General features: G+C 34.7%; 1 protein-coding gene across 5 annotated transcripts in view; it reads left to right on the forward strand.

The window, feature by feature from the left end:
* Positions 1 to 4,917: 4,917 nt before the first annotated feature.
* The window catches only part of LOC126924813 (pleckstrin homology domain-containing family G member 3), a 93,719-nt gene continuing 81,974 nt past the window's right edge, over positions 4,918 to 16,662 (forward strand). For all 5 annotated transcript variants that reach the window (XR_007713704.1, XM_050739695.1, XM_050739698.1 and 2 more), the window contains exons 1-2: positions 4,918 to 5,064; positions 5,453 to 6,126. Coding sequence is in view for 4 of the 5 variants with exons in the window: in XM_050739695.1 (XP_050595652.1) it covers positions 6,045 to 6,126 (82 nt within the window). In the remaining variant the exon portion in view is untranslated. The remainder of the gene's footprint in view (positions 5,065 to 5,452; positions 6,127 to 16,662) is intronic.

Genomic DNA, 16,662 nt, shown 5'->3' on the forward strand with positions numbered 1-16,662 from the left:
GAGAAGATCTTCTACGATGGGACCGGGGATTTTGTCGAATTTATGGGAAATTCGAAGCCACGAAAATGATACGGGAAAATAAATAAAATATTCGATGAAGGCTGCTCGTTATAATTGTTAATGAACCTCTGTCTAAATTTTATTTCTTCAGTCGCGTCCACCGAGGCATACATTTGCATAAAAATCCGCGGCATACTCGTTATAGCGCTTGCACAACTTCGATTCGTATCGCGTAATTTCTTATCACTCCTCTCGTATTGATCGTTTATCGTTCGATATCGTTCATTTGATTTCAAGCCGTTTTATCGCACGTACAAACGGACATTCCCAATATCCTTCAATCTTCTTAAGTGAAACCTCAACCGGTTGCGATCGAACGTTATTTACAGAACGAGGATTCACCGGCGATAAAAAGGGACGAACAGAGACAGAGAATGTGGAAAGAAACGGCGGTTAGAGAAGCGATCGAAAAGGGCGGCAGTTAGCGTGACCGCAAAAATCGCAGAAACGAAGAGATAACGAGCGGGGCATTAGACAATATGCGCGTCCAACGTAGGTGAAAGGTGATATTGTAGTTTACGGACTGATGACGGCCAATTAGATCGACGAATTCAGGCTCGAAACGAGTCAAAGCCACGGGAAGAACAGACAGACCATCGTACGTGACCCAAAATTTTGTCGTTAACCTTTTATAACGTCATGTGATTTTTCTTTCTCTCTCTTTTTTTTTTTTATTTTTTTTATTGAGCTTTCGCTCAGACTGTTACTGCAGCAGGCTGCGTGCAGAGTTAGCTGAACGTAGTATTGCATTACGTAGCTCGTACAAGTACGTTCGTTTGAAACTTGGATATTAGATTTTTCACAAAAATTCACGTACGTGCTCTGAGACTCTTATATCGAGAGAATAATAATATATTGAGCGAGAAAAGGTTTTACGTTGAACGGGGAAAAACCTTGCTGTATGATTTTTCTCCTTATGCGTATTATCGCGTATTCTGGCATCTGTGTCTGTGACTCGGTGCAAGAAGTAGCATTGTCGGTATTTACGAAGCTGTGATAGTAGCTCGCTTGAAGGTACGTTCGAAAATTCATGTGCAATTAATTTCTGACACGGAAGTTTCTGCTGTCTCGAATTTCTTTCTTGGTACAGTACGAGAGAGATTCAGAGCTTACGCTTTTTGTTTCTTTTATGTTTTGACTATGGTATCTTTCCTAGAAAAGTTATTTTATGCAAAATTTTGACACTCCCACGTGCAAATGCCATTATAGTCGTTTCTAGATAGAGTTTCAAATTGTCGCCTTTTTTATATGCAGTGTACGATTGTTTAGAAGCTCAGTACCGGATTTAACTTATTTTTGCATAAATACGACATTGGCACAGTTGTTGCACCACAGCCACAGACTATTCTTAGGCTCTCCTTTTGTTCCTTTATAACTGTGGTATAGTATTATGTGTATTTTAGTGGCGTATTATTCTGATGGCGACAGATAATTCACTCGTAATGCGATTATTGGTTTTGATATTCAAATGAAGGTGGAATAACGTAATTGGAATTTTGTTCAGTACAGGCAGGTAATAATGAGAGTACATGCATAAAGAATATGTACAATTAGGTGTTAGTTTAAGGAAAATATTATACATTACTAATATATAAGTAGTTTTTTGTTGTTGTTGTTACTGATTATTACTATATTTTCTTAAAATAAAATAATATTTAAATCAGTTATACAGGAAGATTAATAATAAAATTACATGCATGTAGAACATTTTATTATCATATATCATAGTACCATATACCTCGTTAATTATTTAATTTCATCAATCTCACTGATTTTTATATATAGAATAATTGTTCTCATTATTTCCAATGTTATTCGTTGTTGATAACAGAATGATAATAACTTTCTTGCTGTTGATTTTTACAATATATCGTAGATAAAATAGTTGCACATATAGGTGCATATAAAAGTTACGTACGAAAGAAAGAAAAAATTACGAAATTAATTAGGAAAATATTCAAAATTTGCTGTGTGCTGCAAGCAATTGTTCTACATTATGTAAATGCGATCTAATTATGCGGTTATTTCTGAATTATTCAATGCCTCGTTATCTAAAAATGCAGAAACAAATCAGAAATTTGAAATGTTACGCATTATACATATACGCAGAAAAAAAGGTTACTCCGTCAACTTAGGCCAAATAAGTCAACCAATATACATGCACGGATAGTAATTTCGTGGATATACTGGGCAAGTGTCCTTGAAAATCGATATCGAGGGTCTTTCGCCCCTGTGGCATGGCAGCACGCTTTCATTAGAATATGATCTTCGTGCTGACGTCCTCAGCTGTCGTGACCTTGAACTTCAAATTCATTAAAAAATCTTCATGAGTATTAAAAAAGTTCTTTCTTTAATTTGCAGTTTAAAACTTGTAAAAAGTTTACGATATCTTTTTCTAACAATGTCATGGATATGACACTTGAAGATCTATAGGCGATTATCGCGTCGATTCTGAGTCATAAAAAGTTTTTACACCTGGATTTTTAATACTATGATATCGATAATGTTGGAGGAATTCAAGTATTTTAAGTTTAGACATAGTACCAATCTGTTGTTAAAGACTTTAAATTAACTTCTCGTCATTTTGTCCTTGTCCTTGTCCTTGGAATATAAAGGACACGAACCTTTAATCTTGGAAGGTTAAAATTTGTGACCTGAGTTAAAAAATTCAAGATCAATAATGTTTGTATTCAAAAACTACCCGTGGAAATTAAAAATCAATATCCTTCGAAGTATTTTTGTAAGTTCAAGATTAATTATTTATATATTTCGAATTTTTTATTCGAGAATTTCGACGATTGTCTAATTTGAATATAGAACGGCTCCTTTACTTGGAAGTAAATAGCTCACGCTTTATATATAATTTATTTTATTTAAAAAATTAAATAGAGGAAATTATCTTCCACTAGCTTTAAATCAAATTTCACACGAGAAAAGGGAAGAAATGTATTTCTATTTAAAAAGAAGCGATTTAATTCGGTGCTTGAGATCGTTGCGCCATATGTTGTCTCACGGAAGTTTTTGTAGCGTCCCTTATGGTAAAAGGATTTCTGTACAATCGGTAACGAAGGTGCACTTGTCTAAAAGTAAATACGCGCATGCATATGTATATATACATGTAATCACGCAACATATTAAAACGAAAATACTAAAAAGGTTACCATTCACATACATTCGTATAATAATACTATACTGCAGAATTTTATGCATTCACGGGAAATTTAAAGGTGCAAAATGCATAGAACGAATGTAATATGCAAAAATATGTAAAATCTCCAAAGTAGAACACTCGGCATAATTTTTAATAGGTTAAACAAATCTCTATTTAAATTTTACTTCTGTACATGTATTCATAAAAATAGAAATTTGCATAAAAATCCGCAGTCTAATCATAACATACGATGGAACTTTTATATCCTAAAAGCAGTACTCAATACGTCAATTGATGTTCTAATTCATTAATAAGAAAGTATTTAGTCAATATCATCAGATATAGAATTATATGTGGACACAAATTTATAATATTTTTAAATTACGAGCGTCGCGTTAACATTTTATAATTATTCCTCGCGCGCATGCGTATTTGACGAAAACAGAGAGTAGGGGAATAGAATTTAAGTAGGGGGAATGTCTATATACTGTTAGTCCATATACGTCTGTTATTCGAATGTTTCATACTGCGGTCGAGTTTATTCGCGATCCAGCACAACTACTTACTTTACCGAAAATAATGCAGAATACAGGTAACACTTCTTAAGCAATTATATATGAATACTATATGGATGTTCGCAGTATGTTGTATAACTTCTATGTTTATAAATTAATTCATTTTATATAATCAAGAAAAGCCTTTGACGATTCCATAAGGATTTCAGATGAACAATATTTATTACCAATGAAACTTTTCAAAATATTAATCACATAGCTACATTATGCAACAATTAAACATTTAGACGTTAGATTATCTCTATAATTTCGTTTGTTTTAATAAATTATTCAAAAAATCATTTGTAACCAAAATTTAAGCGATTAGGACGCCATATTGTAACGCCGTGTTGTTCATAGGATTTGGCGGTTTTTCTTCCATTTCCAATACTGTGATGAAAAATATTCTAACTTGATGTAGGTTATGACAAAAATTCATAAAACATAACGAATAAATATATCCTTTTAAATAAATAAATAAATTATAATAAATAAATAAATAAATAAATAAATAAATCCTTTTATTAAAATGTTTAGTTAATTTAGACAGTATATAGATTTGAATTTAGAACGGATAACAAAAATGATATTTGGATAAAATTATAATTATTATAAAAGTAATTCAGCTATAGGGAAGCCATACTTCATTGAAATGAATTGTTCAGTTATTGAGAAATTAAATATAAAATTCTATACAATCTAACTTATACTAGTTTTATTAGTTTTATAATTAACAATAATTCTACAAGTAAAATTACATGTTATTGGTATTAATAGATTCTGATGCTTAATGGTAACAAGTCTGTTAATAACATTTGTTATTTCTAGATTATAAGATTCACTCATAGGATTTCATAGTTTTTTATCAAGTAGAATAATCAGATGATTCGCACTATGTAAACACAAGAAACCCCTAGTGGCCAAAATTCAGAAATTAAGAGGTTAAGAAAATAGAGTTGGCCAATTCGTCTTCAACGATAGTTCGATTGAGTCATCGTTGAAGGCTTTACTTCCCGTTCGAACCGCTCAATTCCAAATAAACATAACACTGTTTCCCAATATTTCCAGTTACGTACCATCCTAAAAGTCACACACAAACGGCGCGGGAACGCCGGAAAAAGGCGCAACAAGAAGCAGCACCAGCGATGCCAAGGCAGGCGGACGGTGGCGCAGCGTGAAGGGTTAAAAATACATATTCGATGCTCCTAATTCAATGACCGGCCGACGTACGGCGATTTACAGCAGTGTCTCGTTAACTGACCACGAGTTACCACTTTATCTGGCCAGTAATCGAGGGAGGTATGTGTATTTCTTAGAAATCTCAAGTATCTATTATTTTTCTTCTTCAATGAATGCAAGTCAGATATGGATATTTATCACACATTACTGATCTATTGATATAAAAGACAGTTATTTATTAGGATGTATGCTACACAAATATTAAAGTGGGAGTACATTATAAAAAATTAAAGCAATCTTGTACCTTTGTCGGTTTCCAAGAAAATTAACAAATTTTCTATAAAACTTTACTAAAAAGGAAAAAAGATTCCTGTATCTAGACCGTAGATCCTTATGTATTTATGGGAGATCTGAACGTGCAAAAGTGCATAAAATTCATTTAATTACAAAATACCTTATGTTATATTATATCCAATACCAGAAGCTAATTCTATGAATTCATTTGCAGCATCCAGCGGGGATAACAGCGGCCAGGAACGAAGACGAAATCGTGGCCAGTAAACTCGGCACTAGCGTATACATGAACGGCGCTCGCCTCCGCCGAGAGGACAGTCGTTGCATTGAGCGACTCGCCGGCGAGCAGAGCGGAGGAACGCTTGAGCAGAGAGCGAACGAACGGTTTAGTGTATGGGTTGGTGGCGGCTGTTTGCCGATTCGTTGACTTGCCGGCACGGTCGGTCGGCTCGGGTCGAAGGCTGCCGCTCTCTCAGTCCGTCTCGCGACCGCGTGCTAAAGGGATGTCGTTTTACTTCTTCTTTCCGTCATTTCAATTAACTCGTCTTAAATAATCGATCCATGTACGTGCCCTTTCTCGCCGTTGCATTGCCCTTCTGATGAATTTCCAACGCGCCAAATAAATCGGTGGCGCGCACATGAGATATGTGACGTGTGTTAGACGATTCGATATTAAGAGCAACGTCGGTGACGGCAGTAAGGACCATTCTGTGGTTGTGCAAAATTTCATGGACCAGTGACAACGAGAAAGGATCGTCGGTTGTGTGACTGTTTGCGGGAAAAATCGTAGGATTTGATGCGACGAGATGGACAGCGAGGCGGACGCGGAGACCACGGCTGCCAACGCCGTGGATTCGGATGGATCCGTTAGCTGGGAGGACTTTTTCGGTGAGTTTGTTTCCTTTGATGTGTCTATTCCTTTGTATGTTCTCTGGTGATCATGAAACTCGTTTAAGTTAAAGGTTTGAAAGAATTGAATTTATCTTTTAGATTGTTTCATGTGGTCCTATAGTAATAGGACAGTATTTTTGTAGAATAGATATAGCGCATATATGTTCATTTTTCGAATCCAGTTCATGCTAATTTTGATAAGGATCCAGGTTATGTATTCCCTGGTAAATTTATGATTTGTTAAATAGGAAGTAATTATTATTCTGGTATGTGTTATCAGGTAATAGTTCAGAGAAAGAAGAATATTAAAATGATTCACGAAGATTTGTTGCATTCAATTGCAATTATAAAATGAATAATGAATATGATTCTTCCTAATTCATTTTCGTAAATAAAATTCTTTTGATTCTGTTTTTATAAGTCACGTGTAAGATACATCATTGATTTTGAAAATAGTTTGACATATTTGAGATTTCTTACAAGTTACTTACAAAATTTACCATCACGGGAAATATTCAAAATACAAAGATCAGTATTTTATAAAATATTTTATTCCATAACAAAAAGATACATTTTATATTTAAACGCAAAAGTTAAACATTTCCAATAATATCTAGACTAGACTACATTCATAATCACCAGCGCACATGTTTTCAAAGCTATATATATTATACAAATGTATATGTAGGTACATAATCTGTGTATACGCGTGCGTACTGTGTTTCGTCTGTGTTTGATATGTGATGATGTCTGATATCTGACTATAGTGACGTCAACATATGTACTTTAATAGATTGTAGTGATATATATTTTTTAAGTTGACATAAAACAATAGAGAATATGAATGATCGTGTTCTTTTAATTCTATGGCTTCGATATCGTTTCTTAAGTTTGTCGATGAGTAACAGTTTTCAGGTTTCTACAATGTAGTTTGAAGTTTGACGTTAGCTGCGCGCCGGTTCTTTATCGCTGGCATGTGCGTGGTTATTATTTGCTTGTACGTGGACGTTGTTACGAAACGATAAACAATGCAAGTAAAACGTGGGCTTTACTAAGAGGAAAATAACATTTTAACCCCTCGTGTGCAAGCTTTTCTTTTTGCTAACACCATGTGCAACATGGAACGTTTAGGATCCAGATCGTGTTTCTAGCCTATCTCAGGCTTTCAAAAATATCAAAGAAAATTCACAGCTACTTATTAATATTTCTACTATAATACCTAATAGGTTTCCACGTGAAATATTTGAAATATTTGTTTACGGAAGACTGAAATTTAAATAAAATTATTTGTCCTACATTGGATATAGAGGGTTTAGGTTAAATTTGGTATAAAGTAAGGCGCGAAATGATATTGCGTTTCGTGTCAGTAATAATTCACGAACGGTAGCGAAAAGAAACCGCCAATCATGACCGCTTGTAAACGATCGTCGCGTGTTTATTGTCTCTAATGCAATCGCGCGTCCTCTTTCGAGTGGATAATTCGCCTCGTTGGTTGTCTGGACGAGGGTAACGCGATACCAGACGAACTGTTGAAAACAGAAAAAAGAAACGATGGTTTAAATCGTTATGTTCGACGAATCGAATTTAAGAACGTTAAAATATGAGAAATCAAAAATAAGACGGCACTTAGTTGATATCTCAACATAAAAATGAACAACAAGCCAAAAACTGTGGATATAAAGATGGAGATAAAAATAATTTTCAACTAACTTCTGACATAACCTAGACAAGCTTAAAGTAAATTTGACGTGATTTATTGTTATAAGAGAGTAACCTACGTTGATATATCAAACTGACTTATGTCCATATATCAAACTAACCTATTGATATGTCAAACTAACCTGTTGACATATCAAATACTAGTCGGTAGAATTTTATGATTTTAATTACTAAATCAACTTTGTAATGTTGAGATTGGAATATTTTTTATCGCAATTTGTTTTTATATAAGATTTTAGGAATATTATGAGAAACAGCAATCGAAATAGAATCTATGCTTTTATTTGGACCAAATGGATTTGGGTAGTCAATCAGTTCGACAATATAGAGGTTAGAATATTTTTATTATTGTCAGACAGGGATTATAGCAGGCTCTCTATTTTATTTACGTAAATTTATTTCATTTTAAGTCCTTCTCCTTCTCCCATTCTTCTAGTTTGAGATTATTTTCTCCTTTGCTAGGTCGATAGTCCCAAGCCTCAAAGACTTTAATCAGCCAATGATTACAGCATAAAAATTTCGAACAGGATAATTAAAAGATTATCTTTGTAATTGAGGTTTAAGAGCAGCAGAGTAACAGATAATATAAGATATGAAATAGTTTTTCAGGAAAAAGGTAACAATATGGTAGATACACAAGTATTCTACGTTATCATTTGTTGGAATCATAGCATACACGTACTTGATATATACTTTTCAAATTATTTTTTATCTTAGTATACGTTGTTGGTGAGGCAAAAATCGCTTACTTCTTGGAATTTCGAACTCTTTCGTTGCAGTTTTCAAGACTGTGGACAGATTGGAATTTGCTTCTCTATTTTCTGTGTCAGCATAATACTTCAAATTAGCGATATCTATGGATGAATTAATTCGCACGATTAGTATACAATTAGCACAAACTACGTTTTTTCCAACGCGTATCAAATTTAATATTTCATTTTTTCTTCGCCAATTGAAAAGTGCAATCCATGCTTGACTACGGTCTTTGTAAATTTGAATAAAAAATCGCGGAGGAAAATGTAAATAGAGAATTGTATTCCTGGAACTGTAAAATCAAAGAAGAGTACGCGAGATTGATAACAGCTATTGCGAACATCGATACTATCAATCGGAACGAGTACATTGGCAAGTATTGGTTCGATAAAATTATCAATGGTTCTCAACCGCGCGTGTGCTCTCAAGATGACGGCGTTCTCATTAACACGAACAAGATAAAAATTACAATATCATCCACTTTATTGCGCAAGAGAACTAGATCAGTAAGAAAATATCATTTTCAATGTTGATTGAGTTAAATACCAATTTCTAATGAAATTATGGTTTCCGTAAGTTAAGAATAAAAGAAGGAATATCTTTGAATTGATAACCCAGAGACATCAAGGCACATATTTCTCATCGCACACATTATGAAATATTTTAGTTTGCATTTTGAAATTTCCTAAGAAATATTACAATGGTCATCGATATCGTATCGCAAAGAAAACAGGTTTCTGTTGTAACTTTTTTCTCGGTTGAATCGAAGCAGGAATCGAAATAGAAAGTTTTTAAAATAGAAAATGATTCACAGCTTATTTTCATGTAAAATTCCGAAACACTGGGAATAGCAAATATGAAAAATCACGGTTAAAATTATCTAAAATCTATAATTTTATTTGGCACAGTCGATCGACGTGACAATGTTGGGGCTACGTTAAAGTAATTCTACAGCAATGTAGTCAATTGGACCAGCAAATTCTCACAATCGATCCTTTTGTAATCTTCACAAGATTACAAACTCTACTTGAAAAAATTATACGTATATCGTTAAAATAATCAGGGAACACCAAGAAATAGAAGTTGGCGCGAGACATTGGAACGAAGATGGTAAACGATATTGTGCGCTTTTTATGATTGTATTGGGAAATACAATATCCCATAAATGGAAATTTAGATTCAAATTACATTTTTGTAAATTTAACTTTGTTTCGATTCTGTTTCTGTTTCGACCAGTTATCTAAGCATAACCTGTAGTTCCTTCTTCTTCGTTTCGCCTGTTTTTCACTGTGTTGATAAAATCGCGTGCCAATAGCGTGTATGTTATTGCGCGAGTTACATCGCTAGCCGGATAAGAGAGAAACTATTGGGAAAAAGGTATATCGATACCAATTAAGGATTTCCCTAAAAGAAACACAGCGATAATCAACTTTGCTTACTTTCTACTTGTAAAAACCGACAATAAATATCGCTTTGCTCCTTGTCTTTTCCTCTTTCATTTTCTTCCACACTCCTCAACTAACATTTCATTTTATTTAATATACGAGTTTCCGCAAAAGTAACAAAAGTCTTCAAGGTAAAAAACACATAGGAAAAGGATAGACAGATCTCTTCAAGCCTTGTTGGGCTAACAACATTGAATTAAATCAAATAAATGAAATTTACGATTTTGCATAAACATACTGAATTTCATGCAATTTTATTCCTATCTATTTCCATTATCAATTCGCTTATTTCTTCTCCCTAATTGTACGCCACCTTAATAGCCACACTGAGAGTTTAAAATCCAAGAGGATCCTCAAACGTTCACTGTATGTTGCCAGTATTTTCAGATCTTCAACGTTCATCGTGCAAAGGGAAAATCTTTCCCAGCGAATATTCGAATTTCATTCGACGAACTCGTAGACGAAAATGTATCTCTTCTTAAAAGCCACTGCCTTTACTTTACCCTTTCCTCCCTTGGTTTCTTCATTGACAATGCTGAAATGACAGTTGCACGAGTTTTCTGTTCGAGCGAACGCTAACTCGAAACCGGACGTATCGTCAACGAACGTTAAACTATTAACGTTAAATTGTGAGAAAAATGCGGTTCGTCGATGTGTTTCGATATTATTTATTCGTTAATATTTATCGACAAGCCGCAGTGATGCTGAGAACCTTGAAACGTTGACAATGTCTGCTGCTTCTTTCGACTATTCCGTAAATCGTAGACGATCTCACGATCGCCGGTAGAGGGGCGGGACAAGATGAGAGTTGCTCGTGGACTCTGTGATCTATCAGCGCGCGGAAATTTCTGATTTTCAGTTGCACGCTACGGTGAAGCGCGCCTCGTTGTTGCGCTGACCTGCGCGCGCGCGCTTCCACGCTCGCGCACCATAGTCACGAAGAGGACGCTGCTACTAGCGAAACAAGTGTGGCGAACTTAAGGATGCGACGCGGTGCACAAAAAACTGCTGCTCTGCCGGATGTAGCTTAGAGCGTCGTTGCTTTCCTCGATTCGCTTACGTGTACACTGACGTTCATAAGTAGACTGTGGATTTTTCTGCAAATTCCAACTTTTCGGGATATAACGAGAAAAAGTAGAACGTCTGTAGGAAATTGTATTATCTGGCAAGTATCGCAGAGAAAGCACTGTGGTTTGGATATTTTGTGTACCTTCTCGTATTACGCGGATTCTGTGCAGCCAGCGAATTTCCTATAAATCCAAATTATCCAAATCCGCGTTATCTGTTCGCGATTATAACGCGTGTAATTTTTTATTAACAACATAATGGATCTTTTAATTTTCTTACTAAGCGCGTATGAATGAACCCTTTGAAAAGTCCTACGTCGAGTCACGCTCGATTGTTTTAAATTGCCAGTTTAAACGTGTATTACGTTTCGCGATATTTCTTTTCACTTTTTGCTTTTCTAGATGAGCGATACTATATACTTGATAAAATTGTTTTATTTAATTGTGATCCATTGACTGTCTTTTGTAGTACGTTTCAAGTGAAACGCTTGAAATAATGGGGGGTTACTTAATAAAAATAGTTAAAGAAGAATTAGGAGTTTACCGATCAAATGAGATATGTATTTACTTGTTACATGTACTAATTAGTATCTTCTCGTTTATTAGAATTAGATACTTCGTACGTCATATGAAAATATTTTCTTTTTTCTTTTGGCTCATTTATCTGTTTTTTTTCTAAATTGTTTATTTGCATTAAATATATGTTCTGTCGACGTATGAAGCGGTTTTAAATATCGTTGCTATTATCGATCACGATAGTTTCTCAGTCAATTTGGAATATCCTTGCTTATCTTATCTGAAGCTTGACAATCAGGCGAACCGCGTATAATGAGCTCCTTAAAGCAAAAAGAACAGCTCCGTAGTGTTTGACGCTTATAAATGTCCCGAGCATTTTATTGCATATTAACTTTCAAAAACAAATTTTATCACGTCGTAATATTCTAAGATAGCCTTAATAAAGGATAAAACCGTGGCGAGTCTTCCTGTCTGTAATTTTCCAACTATATTACCTTATATTATATAACTATCGTAATTATATACCTTTATATTTGGATGAAAGTAAGTAAGTGGCTGTATATTTTTGAGCGGCAGTGTATACTAGCGTCTGTATCCGCGCTCGCACACAAAATGTGTCCGCGTGTGTCACATGTATTCCCGTCCTCGTGCACGCCCAAAAATCGAGCAACCGACTCTCTGGTTCCGTCTGGATTTTTATAGGACCGGACTAGCCCCGGAACTGCTTAAAATTCGACCGAATAAACGAACCATCGTCGCTTGGCATCGTTAAAACGGTTTCCATAATATTTCTTTTACCTGTTTCTGTCATATTAACGGATAGAGTAAATTTGCCCTATTTCTTTTCTTTCTTTATTTTTATTTTTTTTTTTTTTTTTTAAGGGTAAAGAATTTGATTTTTCATCCTACGTATAAACGTTATACTTTTTTGTAAGTTTCGCGCTTTCAGTAAATCTGCTTCCTTTATTTCGACTTCTCTTCTCTATCTTCCGTTCGAGTCAGGTATTTTCACGTAATCTACAGTTTCTACTACGTTTTACCTATTTTTCATTTTCTTAATACATAAATATACATTTAACAATACTACTCACGCGGTATATTAATTTTTCATTAAGGCAATGTTTACAACGAATGTCTCCAAACTTCTACATATGTATATACATTTCTTGGAAATTTTATTACATCGTGTACATACTACAAATATCGTTACTACTATTACTACTACTACTACTACTACTACTACTACTTACAGCACAGTCGTATCTCGTTCCAATTTTGTTATTAAATCACGAAACTCGTGTATCGTGTTCTTTTCTACTTCTTTTCTTCTTCACCGTTACTTTTGACATGGTTTTGTTAGCTTTTTACGGAATTGGCGAACTCAGGCTTATTCTTTCCTTCATTTTCTTACGTTCGAATGCCACGGGTATATACTTTGCGTTGTACTAATCGCATACGTGTTCATAATAATAATAATAATAAGCGTAAATAGAACTATCCATTTAACACAGATCATGATCCACTATGAAAATAGCCATTTTCTCCATCTGTTAACATTCCTGGTGGATCGTCCCGTTGACAAATAACATTCCACCATGTGACACCTGGGTCACAATACCTACGGCCCTGTCCTCGTGTGGGCTTAGTAAAGCGTAGGCGTGTCATGCTCCTCCGGCTGCATTTGTAACGCCAAGTGCCTGCGCCGCGAATATATAGACTCATAGGTGCATCTACAGGCTGATTCACATCGCCTCCATTAATCCTGCGTTTCGAAGCAGATGAAGATAAGAGGGAATATTATCTCTAATGCTTATTGCGGGCTCATTTGTAACCGCGGCTTAAGCAATACGATTTATCCTTCCTTTATTGTATACAGGCTGATTCACATTGTATTGCAGATAATGTGTCTATTGCGTATCTTTTATGCTGGACAAATTTTAAATAAGATTCTGTTATTGTTGAATTTAGTGATTTCGTTAATCGTAATGTCGACTATAGCGGGTTCAATTTTGATGGTCCATCTTTGGGTTATCGTTAACGTTGCAATAATTTTGGATAATGTTTGGTTGCTTTTATCGATTGTATTAATTTTTTTTATCAACTACAGTGTATTCAGCGGTAATGTTCCTAATCGTTCGTCGACTATAGCGAGCTGAATCTGGATGGTTCACTTTTGCATGATCGTTAACGTTAAAACAATTTAGAGCAACGTCTTATTATTTTCATTAATCTTATTAATATTGTACAAGCTGTTATATGCTAGTGGTGATATTATTAATCGTCTGTTGACTACAGCAAGTTCAATTTTCATCGTTAACATTAGTATATTTTTAGAACTATATCTTGTTGTTTTTATACATCATATTGCCTTTTTATAAATTACGGTATATTCAGTGGTGCTTTTGTTAATTATATATCGACAATAGCGAGTTCAATTTTATTGATTCTACGTTATTGCATTACGATTAACGTTAGAAAAATTCTCCACGCTATTTTATCACTTTTACATTGCTACAGTACATTCAATTTTGGTGACCCACAGTATTTCACGGACGAAACTAAACATATAACTTTGCGGCATATTTTCAGCCATTACAGTAATACTATCTCTGTATCTTAAAAGTTTCTATCTTTCTGTTCTATTATCTCCGCGTAAAAATTCGAATTTAATCTCGCTTTTACGTACATAGGTTTCATCCATACTTGTAAAATGAGTCACCTGGATACTTAGGAATTACGCCTTTACTGCATCGTACTTAGAAAGAGCTCTTTCATAGATCTTGTCACACGCGCCGGATTAGGTGTACCTATTTCTCGTCATAGTTTGTATAGCACCGTGTGTACAGTTTCGTCGGACAAATTCGGTTAGCCTTGCCGCGCTCCTCTTAATCTAAATTCCCTATATTTTAATCTCATCTCTGTCTCCATTCAACAACGGGCTTATACAACCGGAGAGCTTTTTTAGAATAAAATTGAAACGAGAAATTAATAACGATCGTTTCTTAAGTTCCTCGAACTTGAGAAATTTTTCAGAGGATAGAGAGATACGATTTGATTACAACTGCAATTAGTAATAACGATAATCTTCGGGTCTCGCAATTAGATCGTGGATTCTTAGACAAATTTATATTTTCATGAAGTAGACTGAATAGAGATTTGTTTCATCTACTGAAAATTATGTATTTTCATGAATATTATTTTTTATTATTTCTATTATTCATATTTTCCATATTTCTAAATATTAATTTTAAATTAAACGCTGTAGATTTTCTATGAACGCATAAAAATCCACGATCTGCTTATTACGGGGCTAATAAAACTTCGATATCCTTGCTGTAGTACGTATAGTGCATTTTTATAATGTTATAGTTATGAAAATTGATTATAGGATTCTCTTGAAAAATATTCGCAACAAGATTAAACAGAGAGATCTGCTAGATAGAGCTCACACGGAACAGACAACCTGTATCACGCGATGTGGGAACAAGTGGGCGACACATAGAGCGGAGGACGATGGGTATTTGTGTGGCAATAAGGTTATGGTGGAAGGAAGCTGACGTGACAGTCTCGTTTGTCCGTCTTCTTGACGGATATCTACATAAAACGAATGTTACAGCAACAGTTTGGACATAGGGAATTTTTCTTGATTGATCGATATCGAGTTGGTCACTTGATAGATTTTTCAGATTTGTGACTAGACTGGGGATGTTTATGATGGTTGGTAGAATGGTTATGCACTTACATAGGGAATTTAAAATTGTACAAACGCATAGAACGCGCATAATATTTGGAAATATATATAATATTCGAAATATCTAAGGTATCGTACTATCTATGGTGTTCGTAATAGTATTATATTTATCATAATTGTTATACTTTTTAATAATTTCTATAATAGCGTCTGAGACGAATGCCTCGTTTGTTTCATTCCTTTAATTGGGCTCGTAGAAATATAAATTTGCATAAGTCTATCTGACGCTCGATCGTAACACGTATAGAAAAATTTTCTAGTAACTTTATCGTCTTGAACGTGGCCAACACAATGTTCGTTGCACTACTGTTTCAGTAAGCCGTGCCCCTATATTTTCAATTTTTCCTAATGGTCTACAATTTAGTAATCTTTGTAGTAACATGCTTCTCTCCAATTTAGTCATTTTTGTAATAACATCCTTCTCTCCAATTTAGTTACTTTTGTAACAACATACCCCTGTTCGATTCTGTAACTTTTTGCAGTAACATTCCTCTCTTCGATTTTCCAATTTCTATAGTAATTTTCTTTCTGCGATGTGCGATCAGCGATGAGGTTTTTCACCGCGTCTTGTTAGGGAATTGAGAATTAAGTTCGGTATGCTGATAATTGGATCTCGTTACGCGCGGCGTACTACAACACAAGCACGTGTTAAAGTTAGGAAGCCTTACATATGAATATTCCATGGAAGGAGACGCGAGGTTTACCCTCTATCAGCAAAGGGTTATTCGAACCCTTAATGAGGCACCTGTATTACGTTTCTTAGGGATGCTTCTATATACAGGGCGTCTCGCCTGACACTCGCTGCTCAAATTTAGAATATCTCTTTAGTAAACAATCAATCAACGTTTCAAATCGATCAAACATCGTTATTGAACAGTAACGATCGACACGACAATAATCAATTATTGATCCTTTAATACAAGACCAGTTTTCATTATGCCTAGCTACAAATATACAAGACCAGTTTTCATTGCGCCTAGTCATAAATATAAAACCAGTTTCCATTGCTCGAACTAACCTTAAAATAAAGGACGATTAAGCGGAAATAACTATTTTCCGCGATACTGCTTGTGCATTCAACAGTTGGTCCTTGAACTTAAGGCTACTTTTTATGAGATATACCCTAAAACCATTAAAATAGTAAGAAAACTTGAGGATAATAATTTGCTTTAAGAGTGTGCGTTATTACAGATACAAGAGATTAGATCAAACTAACCTCCAAATACAGTGGAACAGTGGCAGAAAACTGTCATTTCTACTATATTATTACAAATTCGATAAT

The sequence above is a fragment of the Bombus affinis genome, chromosome 15, assembly GCF_024516045.1.
Source record: "Bombus affinis isolate iyBomAffi1 chromosome 15, iyBomAffi1.2, whole genome shotgun sequence".
Lineage (NCBI taxonomy): Eukaryota > Metazoa > Arthropoda > Insecta > Hymenoptera > Apidae > Bombus > Bombus affinis.